The 16,985-nt window shown below is 37.3% G+C and overlaps 2 protein-coding genes across 5 annotated transcripts in view; one reads left to right on the top strand and one right to left on the bottom strand.

The window, feature by feature from the left end:
- The window catches only part of glis2b (GLIS family zinc finger 2b), a 42,572-nt gene extending 32,441 nt beyond the window's left edge, over positions 1–10,131 (top strand). For 2 of the 3 annotated variants that reach the window (XM_083565887.1, XM_083565888.1), the window contains exons 2-7: positions 227–432; positions 2,701–2,840; positions 8,073–8,252; positions 8,447–8,580; positions 8,654–8,772; positions 8,856–10,131. In XM_083565887.1, the coding sequence (XP_083422013.1) occupies positions 243–432; positions 2,701–2,840; positions 8,073–8,252; positions 8,447–8,580; positions 8,654–8,772; positions 8,856–9,532 (1,440 nt within the window). In that variant the 5' untranslated portion in view covers positions 227–242 and the 3' untranslated portion in view covers positions 9,533–10,131. The remainder of the gene's footprint in view (positions 1–226; positions 433–2,700; positions 2,841–8,072; positions 8,253–8,446; positions 8,581–8,653; positions 8,773–8,855) is intronic. The other variant, XM_083565889.1, reaches the window with a different exon arrangement.
- Positions 10,132–13,757: 3,626 nt separating this feature from the next.
- Positions 13,758–15,655, bottom strand: pam16 (presequence translocase associated motor 16). 2 transcript variants are annotated; one of them, XM_083566008.1, is made up of 5 exons: positions 15,499–15,655; positions 15,155–15,243; positions 14,282–14,414; positions 14,116–14,181; positions 13,758–13,925 (listed from the first exon to the last, which is right to left on the bottom strand). In XM_083566008.1, exons 1-5 carry the CDS (start codon positions 15,499–15,501, stop codon positions 13,839–13,841), a joined length of 378 nt encoding a protein of 125 aa, XP_083422134.1. In that variant the 5' UTR covers positions 15,502–15,655; the 3' UTR covers positions 13,758–13,838. The 2 variants fall into 2 exon arrangements, with proteins under 2 accessions (XP_083422134.1, XP_083422133.1); XM_083566007.1 differs by having other exon boundaries at positions 15,155–15,341; positions 15,499–15,652.
- Positions 15,656–16,985: the final 1,330 nt, after the last annotated feature.

The raw sequence follows: 16,985 nt of genomic DNA, 5'->3' as shown, positions 1-16,985 counted from the left end.
ACTCACTTTTGGTGGAGTTATTTTCAGAGGACAGTAAATCTGTACTGAAATAAAAGCCTCACATTGACTACTCTAAAATATATCCCTGTTTTATTTCTATACTATTGTATTGTATAGTATAGTATTCATTATATATTGGGTATATTAATTTGCAGTAAACATTTATTTATTATTTGTAATTTGCAATAACCATCTGCATCCTGTGTTTCTGTGTATTTTTCTCAAGGTCAGAGGCTGCACCCATGCTCTCCTTAGATGAGCCGCTGGACCTGAAGCTGCCGAGAGGGCAAATTAATGGGCGGAGCAGAGGCTCCAAGTCCCTGCCCACTCTTATTTCCTCTCGGGTCATTGACAACAGGATTGGACATCTGCCAGATGCTGATGATGGTAAAGCAGATATTGTTCCAGAATCCCCTGGCTCCCCCCACAGAGGTAATCTAAGTGGCATATTAGTTAGCATATATATCTCTGATGCTAACCCATCCAGAGATTTTCTTACTTATTTTAAATATAAGGTCATAAGGTCACTCATGAAAACTAAGGAGGAACAATAATTGATTGTACCTCAGAGAGGATTTTCAAATGATTTTCATCATTTCTGAATACAGGTATACTCACATTTTGCCAGCCATTTTGACAGTAATGGCTGCATGTTTAGTTTTATTTAGAGGACAGTAAATCTGTACTGCTATACCAGCTGCACTAAAGTATATCCAAGTTTCATTTCTATAGTATTGTCCCTTGAGAAGATACACTAAAATGGTTGCTGAAATGTGTTGACTTATGATGGAGATGCATTTATTAATAATTTAACAAATTACAGTACATAATTTAGCAAAACAGAGGAATTTACACTACCAAAATGTATACATTTTACAGAATATATGTATGTGGCAACGGGCAAGTGCTCGCACTGGTTGGCAAATAGAGGACATAGCCGGACGCACTCTGTTCCAGTGTCCGGTGACAGTGATGAAAAGAACAGAGACAAGGGATAAAATTGGGCTTTGAAACACCAAATACACAAAAAATACTGAGACAACTGAAATCCGTCAACCTCTGGCTAGACTAAGGCATCTCACAAGGCAGGAGATGCGCAATGTAGTTCCAACGTAGAGTATGGAAATTTAAATGGCACGCAAAAATACAAATATTTTTACACATGTTTTGTAATGCTATCGTCAACTTAAGATTGAAAAATGTAGTCGAACCATCGTAACTCAGGGACTACCTGTACCTGTACTTTATGGAGTAAAAAAAAAAACAGATGGAAGAGATACTGAAGAACTAGATGGGAGAGATTTGTTTGCAGTAGTCTCCAGAGTAATTCCCAATCAACTTTAACACCTACTGAAATGTTCTACATCTTTGCACTAGGAGACTAGGAGTAGCCTGACTTTCATGTGCAATATTTTCAGAATTGTGGGTAATCCAATTCAGAATTTGAGATATGATCTACTGGCATGTGCGGGTAACACATTTTCATGCTGCGATTAATTTATAAGGTTTCCTCACAGTATATGGTATTGTCACGGTATTCAATTCCATGGAATCAGGTTTAACAGGTAAAAAAAATAAACCAACTTCAGTGTTTTAGTATCCTAGAAACAACTGTAATTATTTAAAATAAAATAAAAGTACCGCAAACATTTAAATACAAATAAGTAAAAAAAAAAAAAAAAAATGAAACTAAAGAATAAGAATGTATAAAGTGAGCATTTGTATGAAACAGAATAAAGTGCAAACTGAACAAAAGAACTTTTGTTATCTGCAATACACGTATTTTTTTTTTTAAATAACAAGCCAACAGGTTAGCTAATATAGCTAAATAAACATTTATAAACAGCAAGTTCACCTGCTCTGTGTGGCAGACAGTGTACAATTGTGTTGCAATTGTGTTGCAATCAATATACAATCAAAATATTTATCCTGGCACACTGTCAATATTATGTGCGCACGCATCTCTTGCTCAGCATACAGTGCATCTCTACGTGGGGATTTTTTACATCTGAGTGCACATGGCTCTTTTACGCAGCATACATGCAGTATACTTTGCTAAAAGAGCAGCTAATGCGCGTTCTAAAATTCTACATTTGGATCAATAATTATTCACTGTATTTTGAAGTGTCCAGGATAACAATACTGTGCATATCCATTACCGAAATTTATTGCATTACCAAATACCAGCACATGTCTATTTGTAACCTATGTGCTATACACTGATCCACCCCTAGGTCCCCCTCTAATGGTGTGTTGTGGAATCTGGTGCGTGAGTTAGGCCTCCACTGATTAAGGATGTTTGTCCAGCAGATCCCACAGATGCTCAATCAGATTGAGATCTGGCAAATTTGGAGACCAAGTCAACACCTTGAATAATTGCTCATGTTCTTCAACCACTCCTGACTAAATTCTTGGTATCCGTAATAGCATAGATAGATAACAGTGTATGCAGAATGCCTCTGAATACACTGTATATGCACATATATTCATTATGCCTTTTAAATGAAATAATCAGTTATTTACTTTGCCAGTGGTTATAAAGTTATGTCTGAACGGTGTATGTGATTAATTTCTGGGTTTTTTTTCTGTTATTAAAGTTATTCTGGTGTAACTGAATTGTGTAGAGTTAAATTTATATGTATTTTTAATGAGGTTGAAAATAGGAGAACATTATAACAATTTAAATATTTACTTGTTTAGGTGTACACATGGTGTGCCAGGAGAAGCCTGAACTCCACAAACCTCCTACAGTAGACTTTAGCATGTCTCCACCCTCTCATCATACACCCTGCTCTCCTGAACTAAGTAATGGAAATGGCACCTCTCATTTGTTTTCAGGGGTGAGTACAAGAATGCAACAATGTCAGAGAAGTATTTCACACAAAATTTCACACTATGACAAGCTTTTTTGGGTTTTTTTCTCCTTACTGTTTGGGTAAGGAGAAAGAGACTTCTCAACTTATCAAGGCTCATCTAGTGAAAATACACTAAAAATAGTAAAATGTATGTAGTATTTTTTGATTACAGAAAATTTTGATTTACAAATATCTGATTATAGTAATTTTAATAATAGGTTCTCAAGTGGCTTAATGGGAAAGTGTATACCCTGTTGTCCAGAGTCATGAGATGAAGATACCACAGCTATCTGCAGCCAGGAGCCCAAGAAAGCTAAATTGGTCATACTATCTGATAGGCGGGAAGGCATTTACAGATAATGTACAGATAATGATTGTCATACAGTCATTTTAGTTAATTCCTTTTATTATTTGAGCATGAGCAACATTTTTATTTCCCATTACTGAACAAAAAATTCTACACTGAAATATTTTATTTAAAAATTCTAACTAAATAGTAAGCAGTTGCAAGTTCTTTGATTGGGATAGCCAGTTCTGACTTCTACTTTGGTAACTCAAATTGGCCAAAAGAAATTCTAAAATCTTCGAAAAAAAACAAAAATATTTTGCAGTTGTAACTCTAACAACCTCTTTAACCAAGATCAGTGGTCTGGGAGCAGGAGGGGGAGGGGGTTTCTTATCAAATTTTCCCTGTATCCTTAACATAGGTGCTTTTCTATTTCCCGCTCAGGCCCAGCTGAAGGGATGCTGTCTTAAATCAGATTTAGAGAAAGATATGAGAATCCAGACCTCATGCTACTTAATTCAATTCAGTCCCAATTGAATTGAGGGCCTGCTGGCTGTGCTTAATCAACAGCTATAATCTTGCAGACCTTCCTCAGCCCCATTAACACTACCATCCCCACAACTGGCTGGCTCATTTTTTTTTTTATATTTGTCATGCACATTTCACACATAACTTAAGACTATGGAAGGATATTCCAGCCAATTTTTAAAAGGGATTGCAAATTGTATTTGCAATAGCGTTTTCCATATATGGATGCATAAATTATGACGTAATCCAAATGCAATTGCAAAACATGCATTACCATTTGCTTTCACTTTCATGAATGCACAGTGACTGTCAAATTTCAAATGGAAAAGCAAAGTCTATTGGCAACAGCATTTCCCATGTCCTACTAGTTATGACCACGTCATATTTAAACAGAAATATTAATTACCACATTTGCTTTTTCACTTTCTCTGCGTCGCATGTGTAGCCTTGCCAAAACACAAAATAAATCACAATTCCTTTTGCATTTAAAATTCCAAAGCCTTGCACCATTTGCATTTCTGATGTCTTACACTGAAAGCTGTCGACACTCAATCTGTCGTCACTCAATCGACAGCCAAGAGGGGAAATGCCAGTAATAGACGATTTTACAGAATGTTTTGAACATCGGTGGTAGTTGATGAAATTGAGGAGGACATTATGATGCCTGGCATGAAGCTGATGACAGTTTATACTCTACAGGTTTCCTCTTACACAGAAGCCATTTAGTTTTGGATAAGTTAAATGAGTTTGTGGCCTTGACAAACAGCAACATTAGTTATGTTGTTTGCACCAACCTAATTGCAGTGGCTAACAGGCTTTTTTTCTGGAGGACAGAACAATTTAAAGGGCCAGGGCATACCTTGATGGACATACGATTAGAAGATATTACTACGTGTGGTTACTCATGTATCCAGCTTGCACGACTATCAACTTGCTGCATGAGCACCATAAAATCTTCTCCACAATTTCACCGTCAACCTCCATTGTTTAAAGCATTCTGCAAAATCATCTATTACTTTTTTCTTCCTCCAGGTATTTATTTATTTATTTATTTATTTTTCGCAGTTTATTAAACCTTTCAAATAACAGACATTGTCATCATTCCACTGTTAAACACATTTAACAAATCCAAGCAGCATATCACAAACTCAAGTACAATAACAAAAATTTAATTAAAATAAGAATAATAAATTAATAAATCAAAATAAAATAAACACAAGCAAAAATAATGCCAACATGTAAAACTAAAATCACTTTTTATGCCTTAAAACAAGGAGAAACAAATCTACACTTGTGTATATAAAACTTCTAAAACTACAATTAACATATTATTGCAAAGAAATTCAATTTCTTTGTTTTGCATTAAAGATGCCAAATTTTACATTATGATTGTCAAAAGCAGGCATAAAATTTTTTTCTTTAACCACTCATACTATCTGTTCCAAAATGATGCAACAATAGTACAACTGTAAAAAAGATCCTGAGATTCAATATCTTTCAGGCATAAAGTACATACATTACTATCCAAAGCTCATTCTAAGAAACTCATTACATGGATAAATGTCATTGATTGTCTTGAAATGTACTTCTTTCATTTTAGGTAGCAAAGAAAGTTAAAGGTATCTAGTTCTGACTTTGATAGTGTCCGTTTTTAAAAACCTCTCACATAAAACTAGGGCTGAAGCGATTCCTCGAATGATTAAAATACAAAGAATCATCGAGGCAAATAATTTGCTTCGTTTAGTCAATTTAAGTACACACATAGCATTGTGTTTCCCTGCAGACATTTAATTCTAACGAACCACCAGCGAAACTTTATTAAAACACATTAAAAAACGTTTGCCTAATTCCACCTTTTTTTCCTCACAATTACAACTTTATTTCTTGCAATGGCGACTTTTTTTGGCAAATTACGCAGCGTCACCCCTCTGTAGTGCCAGGAAGCTCATGGTATCAAACTCATGGTATCAAACTAAGCCTCTGATCCCTGGAGAGAACTGTCTTACAATCAGCTCTGGAGGAGACGGAACAAGACAGATGAAGCAGAGGAGCCTCGTTCATACACCAGCAGCTTTAAACTTCAGACCCTCAACATGGTTACTGGTGGATGCACCAGAAATGTTGGATGTAAACGAGAAATAAAGTCAGAATTGCGAGGAAAAGAAAATCAGAGTCGCAAGGAATAAAGTCAGAATCATGAGAAATAAACTTACTCAAAAGTCGGTTGGACAAGCAGCATGGAGATGTTTAGTAGAGATGGTAGTGGAGTTTTTATTCAGGTTGTTTAAGATTTTGGAAGGTGAGAGGAAGCCTGAGGAATGGAAAAGGAATCTGCTGGTACCGATCTTTAAGAGTAAGGGAGATGTGCAGACCTGCAGTAACTACAGGGGAATAAAGTTGTGTGTGTGTGTGTGTGTGTGTGTATTTAGAGAAAGCATATGACAGGGTGCTGAGAGAGGAATTGTGATATTGTATGAGGAAGTCAGGTGCTTCAGAGAAGTATGTGAGGGTGGTGAGGACAGTGTGACGGCAGTGAAGTGTGCAGTAGGAACGACAGACTGGTTCAACTGCATCAAGGATCAGCTCTGAGCCCTTTCTTGTTTGCAGTGGTGATGGACAGGTTGACGAACGAGGTCAGACAGGAGTCTCCATGCACTATGATGTTTGCGGATGATATTGTGATTTGTGGTGAGAGTAGGGAGCAGGTTGAGAAGAGCCTGGAGGGGTGGAGATACACGCTGGAGAGAAGGGGAATGAAAGTCAGTAAGAGTAAGACAGAGTACGTGTGTATAAATGAGAGGGAGGGCAGTGGAGTGGTGCAGTTGCAGAGAGAAGAGCAGGAGAAGGTGGAGGAGTTCAGGTACCTGGGGTCAACAGTGCAAATTAATGGAGAGAGTGTTAGAGAAGTGAAGAAAAGCGTGCAGGCAGGGTGGAGTGGATGGAGAAGAGTGACAGGAGTGATTTGTGATAGAAGAGTATCTGCAAGAGTGAAAGGGAAAGTTTATAGGACTGTGGTGAGACCTGCAAAGTTGTATCATTTAGAGACAGTGGCATTGATTAAAAGACAGGAGGTGGAGCTGGAGGTAGCAGAGCTGAAGATGTTGAGGTTTTTGTTGGGAGTGACAAGGATGGACAGGATTAGAAATTAGTTTATTAGAGGGACAGCGCATGTAGGACGTTTCGAAGACAAGGTGAGGGAGGTGAGATTAAGTTGGTTTGGACATGTGCAGAAGAGGGACATGGGGTATATCGGTAGGAGAATGCTGAGGATGGAGCCACAAGAAGGGAGAAAAAGAGCAAGACCACAGAGGAAGTTTATGGATGTAGTGAGGGAAGACATACAGGTAGTTGGTTTGATAGAGGCAGATGTAGAGGACAGGGGGGTATGGAGACGGACAATCTGCTGTGGTGACCCCTAATGGGAACAGCCGAAAGAAGAAGACGACATGTAATTAAATTCCTCATAGCTACAGGAATTGCTTTTACAACTTTTACAAAGTAGTTCAAAGAAAGAAGCTGCACATGAACAGAAAAAAAGGGATTGACACCTGCTTAAGGTAGCTTAATTGTCTAAGTGGGGTTGTAGTAATACTAAGGCGTTGGCCATTAATAATAATAACCATACAAATATGCCTTAAAACCACACAAAAAAAATACTAGTGCAGTCTTTGCCTCACACTGTTTACCTGTGTAATGTACATGCATGGAGCATTTTATTAGGCATACTGTACTAATACTGGATAGGACCTTCTTTTGTACTTAAGACCTCAATAAATAAATATGCATAGGTGCATCGTGCAATTCATGTACATTTCTCAGGAGCACCCCATGCTGCAGTTCTTCCACATTTAAATGTGGATTTAAATCCATTAAATAAAAGTACATTGTCGTATTTGTGAAACCAGTTTGAGATTTCTTTTGCTTGTGACATTTTGCATTGTCATGCCAAAAGTAGACATTAGAAGGCTATGGGATTTTAGCATTGACTATTCATACAAGGAAGCTTGAATCTACTGATCTATGATCCGTGGAGTCGATGCCCAATTCTGACCCTACCATGCATCTACAGAAATCGAGTTTAAAGCTATAGTTTTTCAGTCTATAACTGTGCAGGTTGGTGAGAATGCAGCCTTGATTTTATGTTCTTGGATGATAGAAGTGGATTTGCATGATTCTATGCACTACACTATGCTGCCACATGATTGATCAGATAATTTTTCATAAATGTGTCAGTTGTTAAGATTCATATGCATGATCTAGAATAAGTTAGAAAATGTCCAGTCGAGTATAAATGTGTAGTACAGGTGAAAAAAGCATTTAAAATTATTTTGTTATTAAAAACAGCCTTTTATCAATCTTTAAACATCTTAAGTGTTTCCCCTAATTCTGTTTTACACTGATAGGACTCTGTTTTCCGTTGTGTTGAGAGAGGGGCCCCATCACAAGCCTTCCAGTTTTTTTTGCCAATTGGAGGAAGAGAAGGGCTTCATTTGTCATCCTCAATGTTTATTGGCAAGCCTAAGGATAAGAGGGCCTCCCCTGAACTTTCAGCAGACGAACAGCTGTCCTGTCGATGGAGGAAGGTGAGAGATTTTAATTTGAATAAATAATTAAGTTGAAATGTTGGAATCAAATTGCTTGAGCGTTATCCAAACAGATGTTATACTCTTCTAGTGTTCTCTATCCAATACACAGAAACACCTCATTCCCTCATAAAACTGCTCAGAGAAGAATGCATATGCTGTACCAGTTCTTTAATTCCATATCTACTTTGCAGTGCCAGTTGCTTTTTGACTCCCTGCAAGATTTAGTGGACCATGTAAATGACTTTCATGTAAAGCCTGAAAGAGATTCTGGGTATTGCTGCTATTGGGAAGGCTGTGCACGCAAAGGACGGGGCTTCAATGCAAGGTGAGAGGATAAGGTAAAGGATGATACGAATTCCACAGTAGTATCTATGACTTGATACTAGTATCTCTTTTAGGTACAAAATGTTAATTCACATTCGAACACACACCAATGAGAAGCCACACCGCTGCCCCACCTGTAACAAGAGCTTTTCACGTTTAGAAAACCTCAAGATCCATAATCGTTCACACACAGGTAAGCAATGCTGCTTTAAAATTACAGCTTTCTCCTTTTTGTTAAGTCTTTAGATATTTTTACATCCTGGCGTTATTTTTCAGGTGAGAAGCCCTACATTTGTCCTTATGAAGGCTGTAATAAGCGTTATTCAAACTCCAGTGACCGCTTCAAGCACACCCGTACACATTATGTGGACAAGCCATACTACTGCAAGATGGCTGGTTGTCTGAAGCGTTATACAGACCCGAGCTCTCTGAGAAAGCACATCAAGGCACATGGGCATTTTGTGGCTTCACAGGAACAACAGACAAGCCCAGGAGAAGGAGTTGGAGGACAAGGAGGAGGTGGGAACTCACCTGTGCCAAAGCCATCTCATGTTACAGGGAAAGAATCTGAGCTGAGCTACACCCATATCATCCTACCAAGTACGGCAGCTGCTTTCTTAGGCAGCTCTCTGCCCTTGTCATCTCTGAGTCCTAGACCCCTGGACTTGAGCATCCTGGGAAGTCAAAACTCACCTGTCCTGTCCTTCAATAGCCTGGCTAAATCCCCACTGATGCCTCCAGTCTACTCCAACTCAGCACTTGGCTTGCCTGTGGTGCCCGTTTTGTGCTCAGACCGCAGAGGACAAACAAAGGCCAGTTCTAGGGTGAATGAAGGTGAGGATGAGAGCCTTAGGGGCATCCTAAACCTCTCCACAGGATCGTCCCATGACCACTTGTCTTGGGTCGTCATTCCTTCAGGCTCCTTAATGTTGAAGCCTGCTGTGGTTAACTGAAAAAGATCTGAATATCAAAGGTCAAAGGGCTGAGACAGTCCTGTGACATATCTACCCTTTAATTTCCAGCATTCCATCTGTTCATTACCAAAGATACGTTTCCACTGTGGTCTTTTTAAGAAACAAAAGGGTTCCTTAATAATCATGTTACTGAATAATGTTCCTGTTTAATGTTTTTACTACAGTGTAGAGCTGTGACAATATAACAGTGACACAGCAACAAAATTTTAAAAGCTGAGATTAACTTTAGCCTTATCTGATTTTGCCTCACTGTATAAATTTTGTACCAACAATAATATAGTTTTTCAAACCATCACACAAATGTGTGATTAATTTGCCATCATCAGGCCAATCAATGTAGAAAATGCACTTCCAATTTTATGATTCACTAACCTCTGAATAACATGTATAACTGAATAACTATTTATTTTTCAGAAAACACTTTTTCTGAAAAGTATTTTATTATCCCTCACCCTTGACTAACATCACTAAATCTCTTTTACACTAATTTTTTCCTTGAGGCAGATGTAGGGGACAGGGTAGTATAGAGACGGATGATCCTCTGTGGCAACCCCTAATGGGAGCAGCCGAAAGAAGAAGAAGAAGAAGAGTTACTATATTACAGAAAACACCAGGCACGTTAGATTCTTACACACAAATACAGGATTAATAAGTTATATAGAAAAACAGGTGCAGTAGCTGGAGCAACCAGAAAGTCTTGTTTAAAAATGCATTAATATATGTACAGTATGAAAATATATTTTATAAATATACATATATTTACAATTTTGTCATAGCAAAATTTTGTCACAATTTTGTCATAGAAAGTTTTTAAGAAACTTATCAAACATGACTTGCGGTGGAAACGTATCTTATATGAACAGAGATAGTGTGTGAAAAAAATCTTATCAGTGGCCCAAGGACCATCACTTCTAGTTTTCTTGCCTATCTTTTTTTTGTTGTCTCCCAGTACAAACCGGAGTTTTAAGAATCTATGCCAATGTTTCAGTAAGCACTCGGCTGCTTATTTCTTATTGTTTGATTTAACACTCTGGACGCCAGTGTGCAAGACACACTAAGTGCACAATCTTCTGTAATGATTTATAGTTTGAGGTCACTTTATGGTGAACTGTAAAACTCCTTTGAGGGCTTTTCTTAAGATTATTCTGACAATGCAGGTTAAACTTGCATGCATGCAGTTTTTATTCAGGAAATGACACTGATTCAGTCATGCTTTGGCAGAGTTTGAGTGGTCAATTAATGTTTATTTAGTTCAGAGGACCATCAGTGCATTCCATGCCGCTATTTTAGTCATACACAGATCCTGTTTATTTGTCCACAGTCTGACAAACCTCTAGTGAGAGCTGCTATACTGTCTGGCTAACTGCTAGTTTATTTAATTGAACTGAGAGTTCAGTTGTGATGCATATAAACATTAAAACCTGTCCTTTTAGAAACGGCCACCATCACTATATACAATAAGGCAGGTTTAAATCTGGCTTTTAAATTAGCCACTGTAACAGACAAGACTCAGTTGAGTCTCAAGGTAGACAAAGGAGTTATTTTAGCTTACCACTTTACTGTAGATGACTGTTGCACAAATGCCACCTGTTGGACATTTGTTTTATTGACCTCACACACACTATGCTAGCACAGCATGCCACATATATACTGTATGTTTTTAAATGATAACAAATGTGAGGGAAAACCCTCACATGCAAACAAACACAATTGGTGTGCAGTTCAAGCCTCTGGAGCAAACGTGATTTTGAGACAAAATGACATAAGAATAACATTCCTTTTCTACTTATAATCTACATTTAAGAGCTTTTTCTTGAAAGAAAACACCTGAGTTTAATAGTCTCTTCCCAATTTAGGTCAGAAATCTTAATATTTCTTAATATCATTACTTGCCTGAAAGAAAAAAAAAAAAAAAAGATAATCAGATAATCAGTTGTAATGATTTTACTATTTTATTTTAAAACATTTAACTCTTGGAATTTTCCTAAGTTTCCTATCCCTGCACCTACCCCAAAGTCTTATAATTCCACAGTGGTTATGCTACATTTGGGAGCACTATATGGCTATTTTATGTTTTTTGTAGTGTTTGGACGAGACATTTCATTTGATGTTGATGTTGCTTTATCTCATTGTCTCTGCTATTGCTGCTTTACACTGAGCTTTCTCTCACAGTGCATTGAGGATTGAGGAATGGATGGTGACAGATTGGTGAGATGGACTGGAAAAGCAGTTTTTTAAAAATAAACCAATTCATCTCTGAGAATCACTCCAGGGAATTTAAGTCATGCAAGATAACTTAAGGCAATGATATACAATTAATGACAGGAAGACAGATTGTCTATCTGACATTTTGGATTTATATACCCCATGAAGGAAAATATAATGCTTTCAGTAATCCACTTAATGAACTTATTGTATATTAATCAGACTTCAGCATAAATAACCAGTCAAAGTCCAATGCCAATACAATCAATAAAAAAACATTTAATGCAGCTAACTGTATGAGTGAAAAGAAATGTACACAACTGCATTGCAAACATTTGTACTGATGCCATTTAAATGACTTTCAGAAAAGACCCATGGACCCTGGATTTGTGATGCAGCAATGCTACCAGAAAACATTACAATTAGAAAAAAACACACTGTCCCAGTAAACTCTGCTGGAATTAATATATTGATCCATCCAACTAAGGCAATCAGCTCTGGATATTTCATCTCCCGACTGTGTATCAGGTCCATAAATGTTCACCTCACAGCTATAGCACTTCCAGGCATTCCCCTATATTTTGCTTTATACAATTTAAACTTTTCTCTACTCTTTGCTATTCTGCTTGTTTGAGAAGGCTCATTATGACACAGACCCCCCAGGGTCTACACCATTTAATATATTAGAAAAGCTGTTTGACCCATTAACCCTTTGAGCACTCAAGCGAAGTATGTTTCAAGTTGCTTTTATAAACGAAACATTAGCAATAATTGGAATGGTTGGCACAGAGTGCTGGTTTGCCACTGACTATCAAAGTCTTCAATCCAGTTAACAACCAGCCTTAAAGCCTTTTTTTTTTTTTTAGCAAGGGCAGCATGTATACGGTACAAAATGCACCATTTCACTTTGGAAAAAGTGAAAAAATGGTCATTTAAAAAAAAAAAAATATATATATATATATATATATATATATATATATATATATATATATATATATATATAGATATAGAAAAAAACTTATTTTTACTTTTAAATATTTAACAAAAAACAATTTATGTGCCATAATGGTGCCCAAAGGGTTAATGCAAGACTATGGCTAGGAAAGGCCTGTATTCAGTTTTCTTTTCTTTTTGCACATTGAAATATTTTATATCAGTATTTTAACTTTTTCCAAGTGCCTTTTATTATAGGTGAAATGTAGAAGTTGCAGTATATTAAGTAATATACTATATTGCCTGTCAAAGTTTGGAAGCACCTTTATGGTTTTTTCAGACACTTACATTATCCTTTTATTTATATGCAACAAACTCAGTAAATTAATAGTACGAAGAGCTAATTAGACCAAACAAATGTAAAAATGTCAACAGTTTTACACTTTTGCCAATAGTTAGTTTCTCCAAACATTTAGCTGAAATTCTTTGCCAGGCATCTTATAAAATGTGAAAAAGGTTGGAGATTCCTTTCTGCCCTTGTGATCCAGTTCAACTCAGAGCAGTTCAATTGGATCTAGGTGTGATGACTGTGCAGGCCATTCAATGATAAAACAAACAAAATAAACATGCACCTCAAAAACAATAAAAGACTAGGTGTTTCCACAACTTTGACAAACACTTATTTATATATATATATATATATATATATATATATTGCATCATGTTCTTAAGTTGAACATGCAAACGCTCTTTAATTGGTACAACACAAGTGTGATCCTGTTTCAAAGGAATTTTATTACAATATTTTGATGTTTGATGTCAATGAAAACAAAATAAATGTTTCATAATTTTGGATTTGATATATTAAGCTGTACTGCATCTTTTCTGACTCCTGTATTGGTAGAATAAAAGTTTAGGATCCACATTATAGAGCAGCTTAAAAGGCTCAGCGTATTAATTTCATGCAGATTAGTAGAAAAGAGGGTTTCTTTGTGTAATATTTTTATGTAAAATGATAGCATTGAAATTATTATTTATTGTAATATTTTGTAAGGAAACTCAATGCTAAAGAAGAGTGTGGCTTTATTTTGGTGGGCACATTATTTACAGTAGAAGGACAGAGGAAAGGAGGAGATGAACAATAGGATCATGTTTGTGGGTCTTTCTGCTCTGGCGGATTGTCCTGCCTCTGAATTGTAAGCTCTTCATCGAGACGCTCCTTAGCCCTCACCACCTGCAAACAAACAACTTCTTAAAACCAACACTTAAAAAGACCAAATTTTACTATGGATCATTCTCCAAACGGGCAGGTACGGCTCTAGCAGTATTCATCCTCGCCAAAAATTTTAACACCATTTGAGAATTATCCTCCAGTGGTTAACATTGTATTTTATTTTTAAATTACACTTCGATGGCTTACATACCTTAGACTGCAGGTAGAAAGAGCCACCAACTGATTTGTCATTTACTTTAAACAAATGTTCATAATTCTGCAAGAAATAAATTTAAATGTCACTTTGGTGAAATGATGGCACTGTAGCTCATGTTCTTGACCATGTTCTTGAGCTGCAAGATGAAACTTTGGCATACCTTCTGGATTTTTTCTGGGTTCAGTGATGATACATTCAGAATCTGTTGTGCTTCCTGCAGACTCATGCCAGTGAAGCTGGAGACTGCAGCCGATTGCTTACCTGCTCTACCTCTCGCCTCCGCTGCAGCCTGACTGGCTGCATAAACACAGTGGCAAAATTAGAACCATGAATTTTTCAAGCTACTAGGGTTAAACACCAGAATGAGAGAGTTCTGTTAAACTGAATATTAGCATGGCAGTGTTTCAGCAGCAGGCAGGAGTCCACAAGTGCTGATATTTGAGTAAAAAAAAGTGTCTTTGTGACACAAAGTGTATAAAATTTTTGTTTGTATGTTTTTGGTCCATCGCGCGCGCGCACACACCATAATACCAAAGGGGTCAAAAGCTGAATTCAGCATTTTGTCCGGATATAAGGTTTCTAAAAAAAAATGTTTATATATATATATATGTGTGTAATACTACATTGCAGTTGTTGTTCGTGTAGCAGGATTTCCCAGTAATAACCTTGCTGAGAAACCAGCTTTGTTTGTTCAGCTAAGAGCTGCTAAATTACAGATCGAGTGCTTTAAGATGGTAAACCATCTTTACTAGCTGGTAGAAGGTTTTTCAGCTTATATGTACCTTGTATAAACATTGATCAATCAGTGTTAGAAGTGTACTTTTATGCTGCAAGATTTGATTTAAAGTTTTATAATTTAAAAAGCATTAAAAATCAGACTTCAGACTTGCAATTAAAATGTCCTTTTGAATGTGCAGGTGCATGCTTCGCCTGGTAGCTAGTAAAACCAGCGTTTTTTAAGGGAATGTGCAAGGAAGTAAAGACACAAGTTCACGTGGACAGTAAGCTGGAGTGTGAGCTCAGTGTGAGTAACCTGCCTGCAAACTCCTGTCGTAAAGCACGTGCGAAAGCCCGGCCCACTACCTGCACTCCCATCACCACGATCTGAGCCAGGTACTTCGCCTGGAACATCACAACAAAACACGTGCGCAATGAATACAAGCTGCAATTTCTGTGCAGAATTCCATCTAATTCGTCAATGTATTCAGTCTCGAGAGGACCTGGAGTAGGAGTAAACATAATGCAATGTAGAAAGAAGACGTCAATTTTGGCTGTTGCAGCGGTTATATAAAACTCACAGGTTTGCTCAGCGACTTTGCTATCAAATAAATATACAGTATAGTCTCCTGATTACAAAGAGAGAATATACGCACTTACCATTAATCAGCTCCCTTTACAAGCACTGCTAAAGTGTAAAAGCGAGTCAGAACATCCACAATTGCTCATGTACTTTCTTCAAGGTGATGGAGGAGATGAACGCACCAAAGATGAACAGTGTGTTTCCGCTTGTCTACTGCTCTTTGTGGCCGCCTGCTGGCTGGAGGGCTTTCAATACCGTGGGCTTATTATCCATTCAATTCAAGTAAATGTTGTGCTTTTCACAATGGATATTGTCTCAAATCAGCTTTACAGAAGGTAACAATTATAGAACAAACATGTTAGTAGAAATGTGAATTTATTCCCTATGTGCAAATGAGGCGACCGTGGCAAGGAAAATCCATATTTATTAGGATGACAACACACACACACACACACACACACACACACACACACACACACACACACACACAAAAAAAAAAAAAAAAAATCCTAAATCTACTTATACAAATTTTTGGCACAGGATAATTTCAATAATTTCCTAAAACACATTTATTAATAATAATTAAAATACTCCCATACAAGCTGCTGGAAAAGCTGGAAACACAACTGCATAGAATGTATTTGTATGCTGTAGCATCAAGATTTTCCTGTATTAGACTCAAAAAGCCCAAAGAAAATAGAACAGTACTGCACACTACAGATGGATAACTGACCCTGAACATACATCAAAAGCAAATCAAAAGCTTCTTAAAACAACAAAGACACCCAAATGCTCTGATGGTGATTGGAATATGGGAGAAAAATCTCAAAAGAGGAAACTCAGTATTATCCATCTAATGTCCACGGGTTCCAGACTTTAGTCAGTCATTTAACTACATAGGACTTGCTTCCAAAATAATCCATATATATATATATATATATATATATATATATATATATATATATATACACACACAGTGAGGAAAATAAGTATTTGAACACCCTGCTATTTTGCAAGTTCTCCCACTTAGAAATCATGGAGGGGTCTGAAATTGTCATCGTAGGTGCATGCCTTTAAAATGTCCACCTCCACTACATTTATTATCCTAAATTAGATGCACCTGTTTGAGGTCGTTAGCTGCATAAAGACACCTGTCCACCCCATACAATCTGTAAGAATCCAACTACTAACATGGCCAAGACCAAAGAGCTGTCCAAAGACACTAGAGACAAAATTGTACACCTCCACAAGGCTGGAATGGGCTACGGGGAAATTGCCAAGCAGCTTGGTGAAAAAAGGTCCACTGTTGGAGCAATCATTAGAAAATGGAAGAAGCTAAACATGACTGTCAATCTCCCTCGGACTGGGGCTCCATGCAAGATCTCACCTCGTGGGGTCTCAATGATCCTAAGGAAGGTGAGAAATTAGCCCAGAACTACATGGGAGGAGCTGGTAAATGACCTTAAAAGAGCTGGGACCACCGTTTCCAAGGTTACTGTTGGTAATACACTAAGACGTCATGGTTTGAAATCATGCATGGCACGGAAGGTTCCCCTGCTTAAAC

Source organism: Silurus aristotelis (genome assembly GCF_946808225.1).
Source record: "Silurus aristotelis genome assembly, chromosome: 17".
In the NCBI taxonomy this organism is placed as follows: Eukaryota; Metazoa; Chordata; class Actinopteri; order Siluriformes; family Siluridae; genus Silurus; species Silurus aristotelis.
The sequence above is the reverse complement of the archived record's forward strand: the minus strand, read 5'-3'. Positions and strand labels throughout refer to the sequence as shown.

Bases quoted from the DNA above. Each gene is read 5' to 3' on its own strand.
- pam16 (XM_083566007.1), bottom strand. From the start codon at position 15,252: ATGTTCCAGGCGAAGTACCTGGCTCAGATCGTGGTGATGGGAGTGCAG. The intron at 14,182-14,281 runs GTATGCCAAAGT...TATTTCTTGCAG, and splicing joins ACCCAGAAAAAATCCAGAAG to AATTATGAACATTTGTTTAA. The intron at 13,926-14,115 runs GTATGTAAGCCA...GTTTGTTTGCAG, and splicing joins CTTTCTACCTGCAGTCTAAG to GTGGTGAGGGCTAAGGAGCG.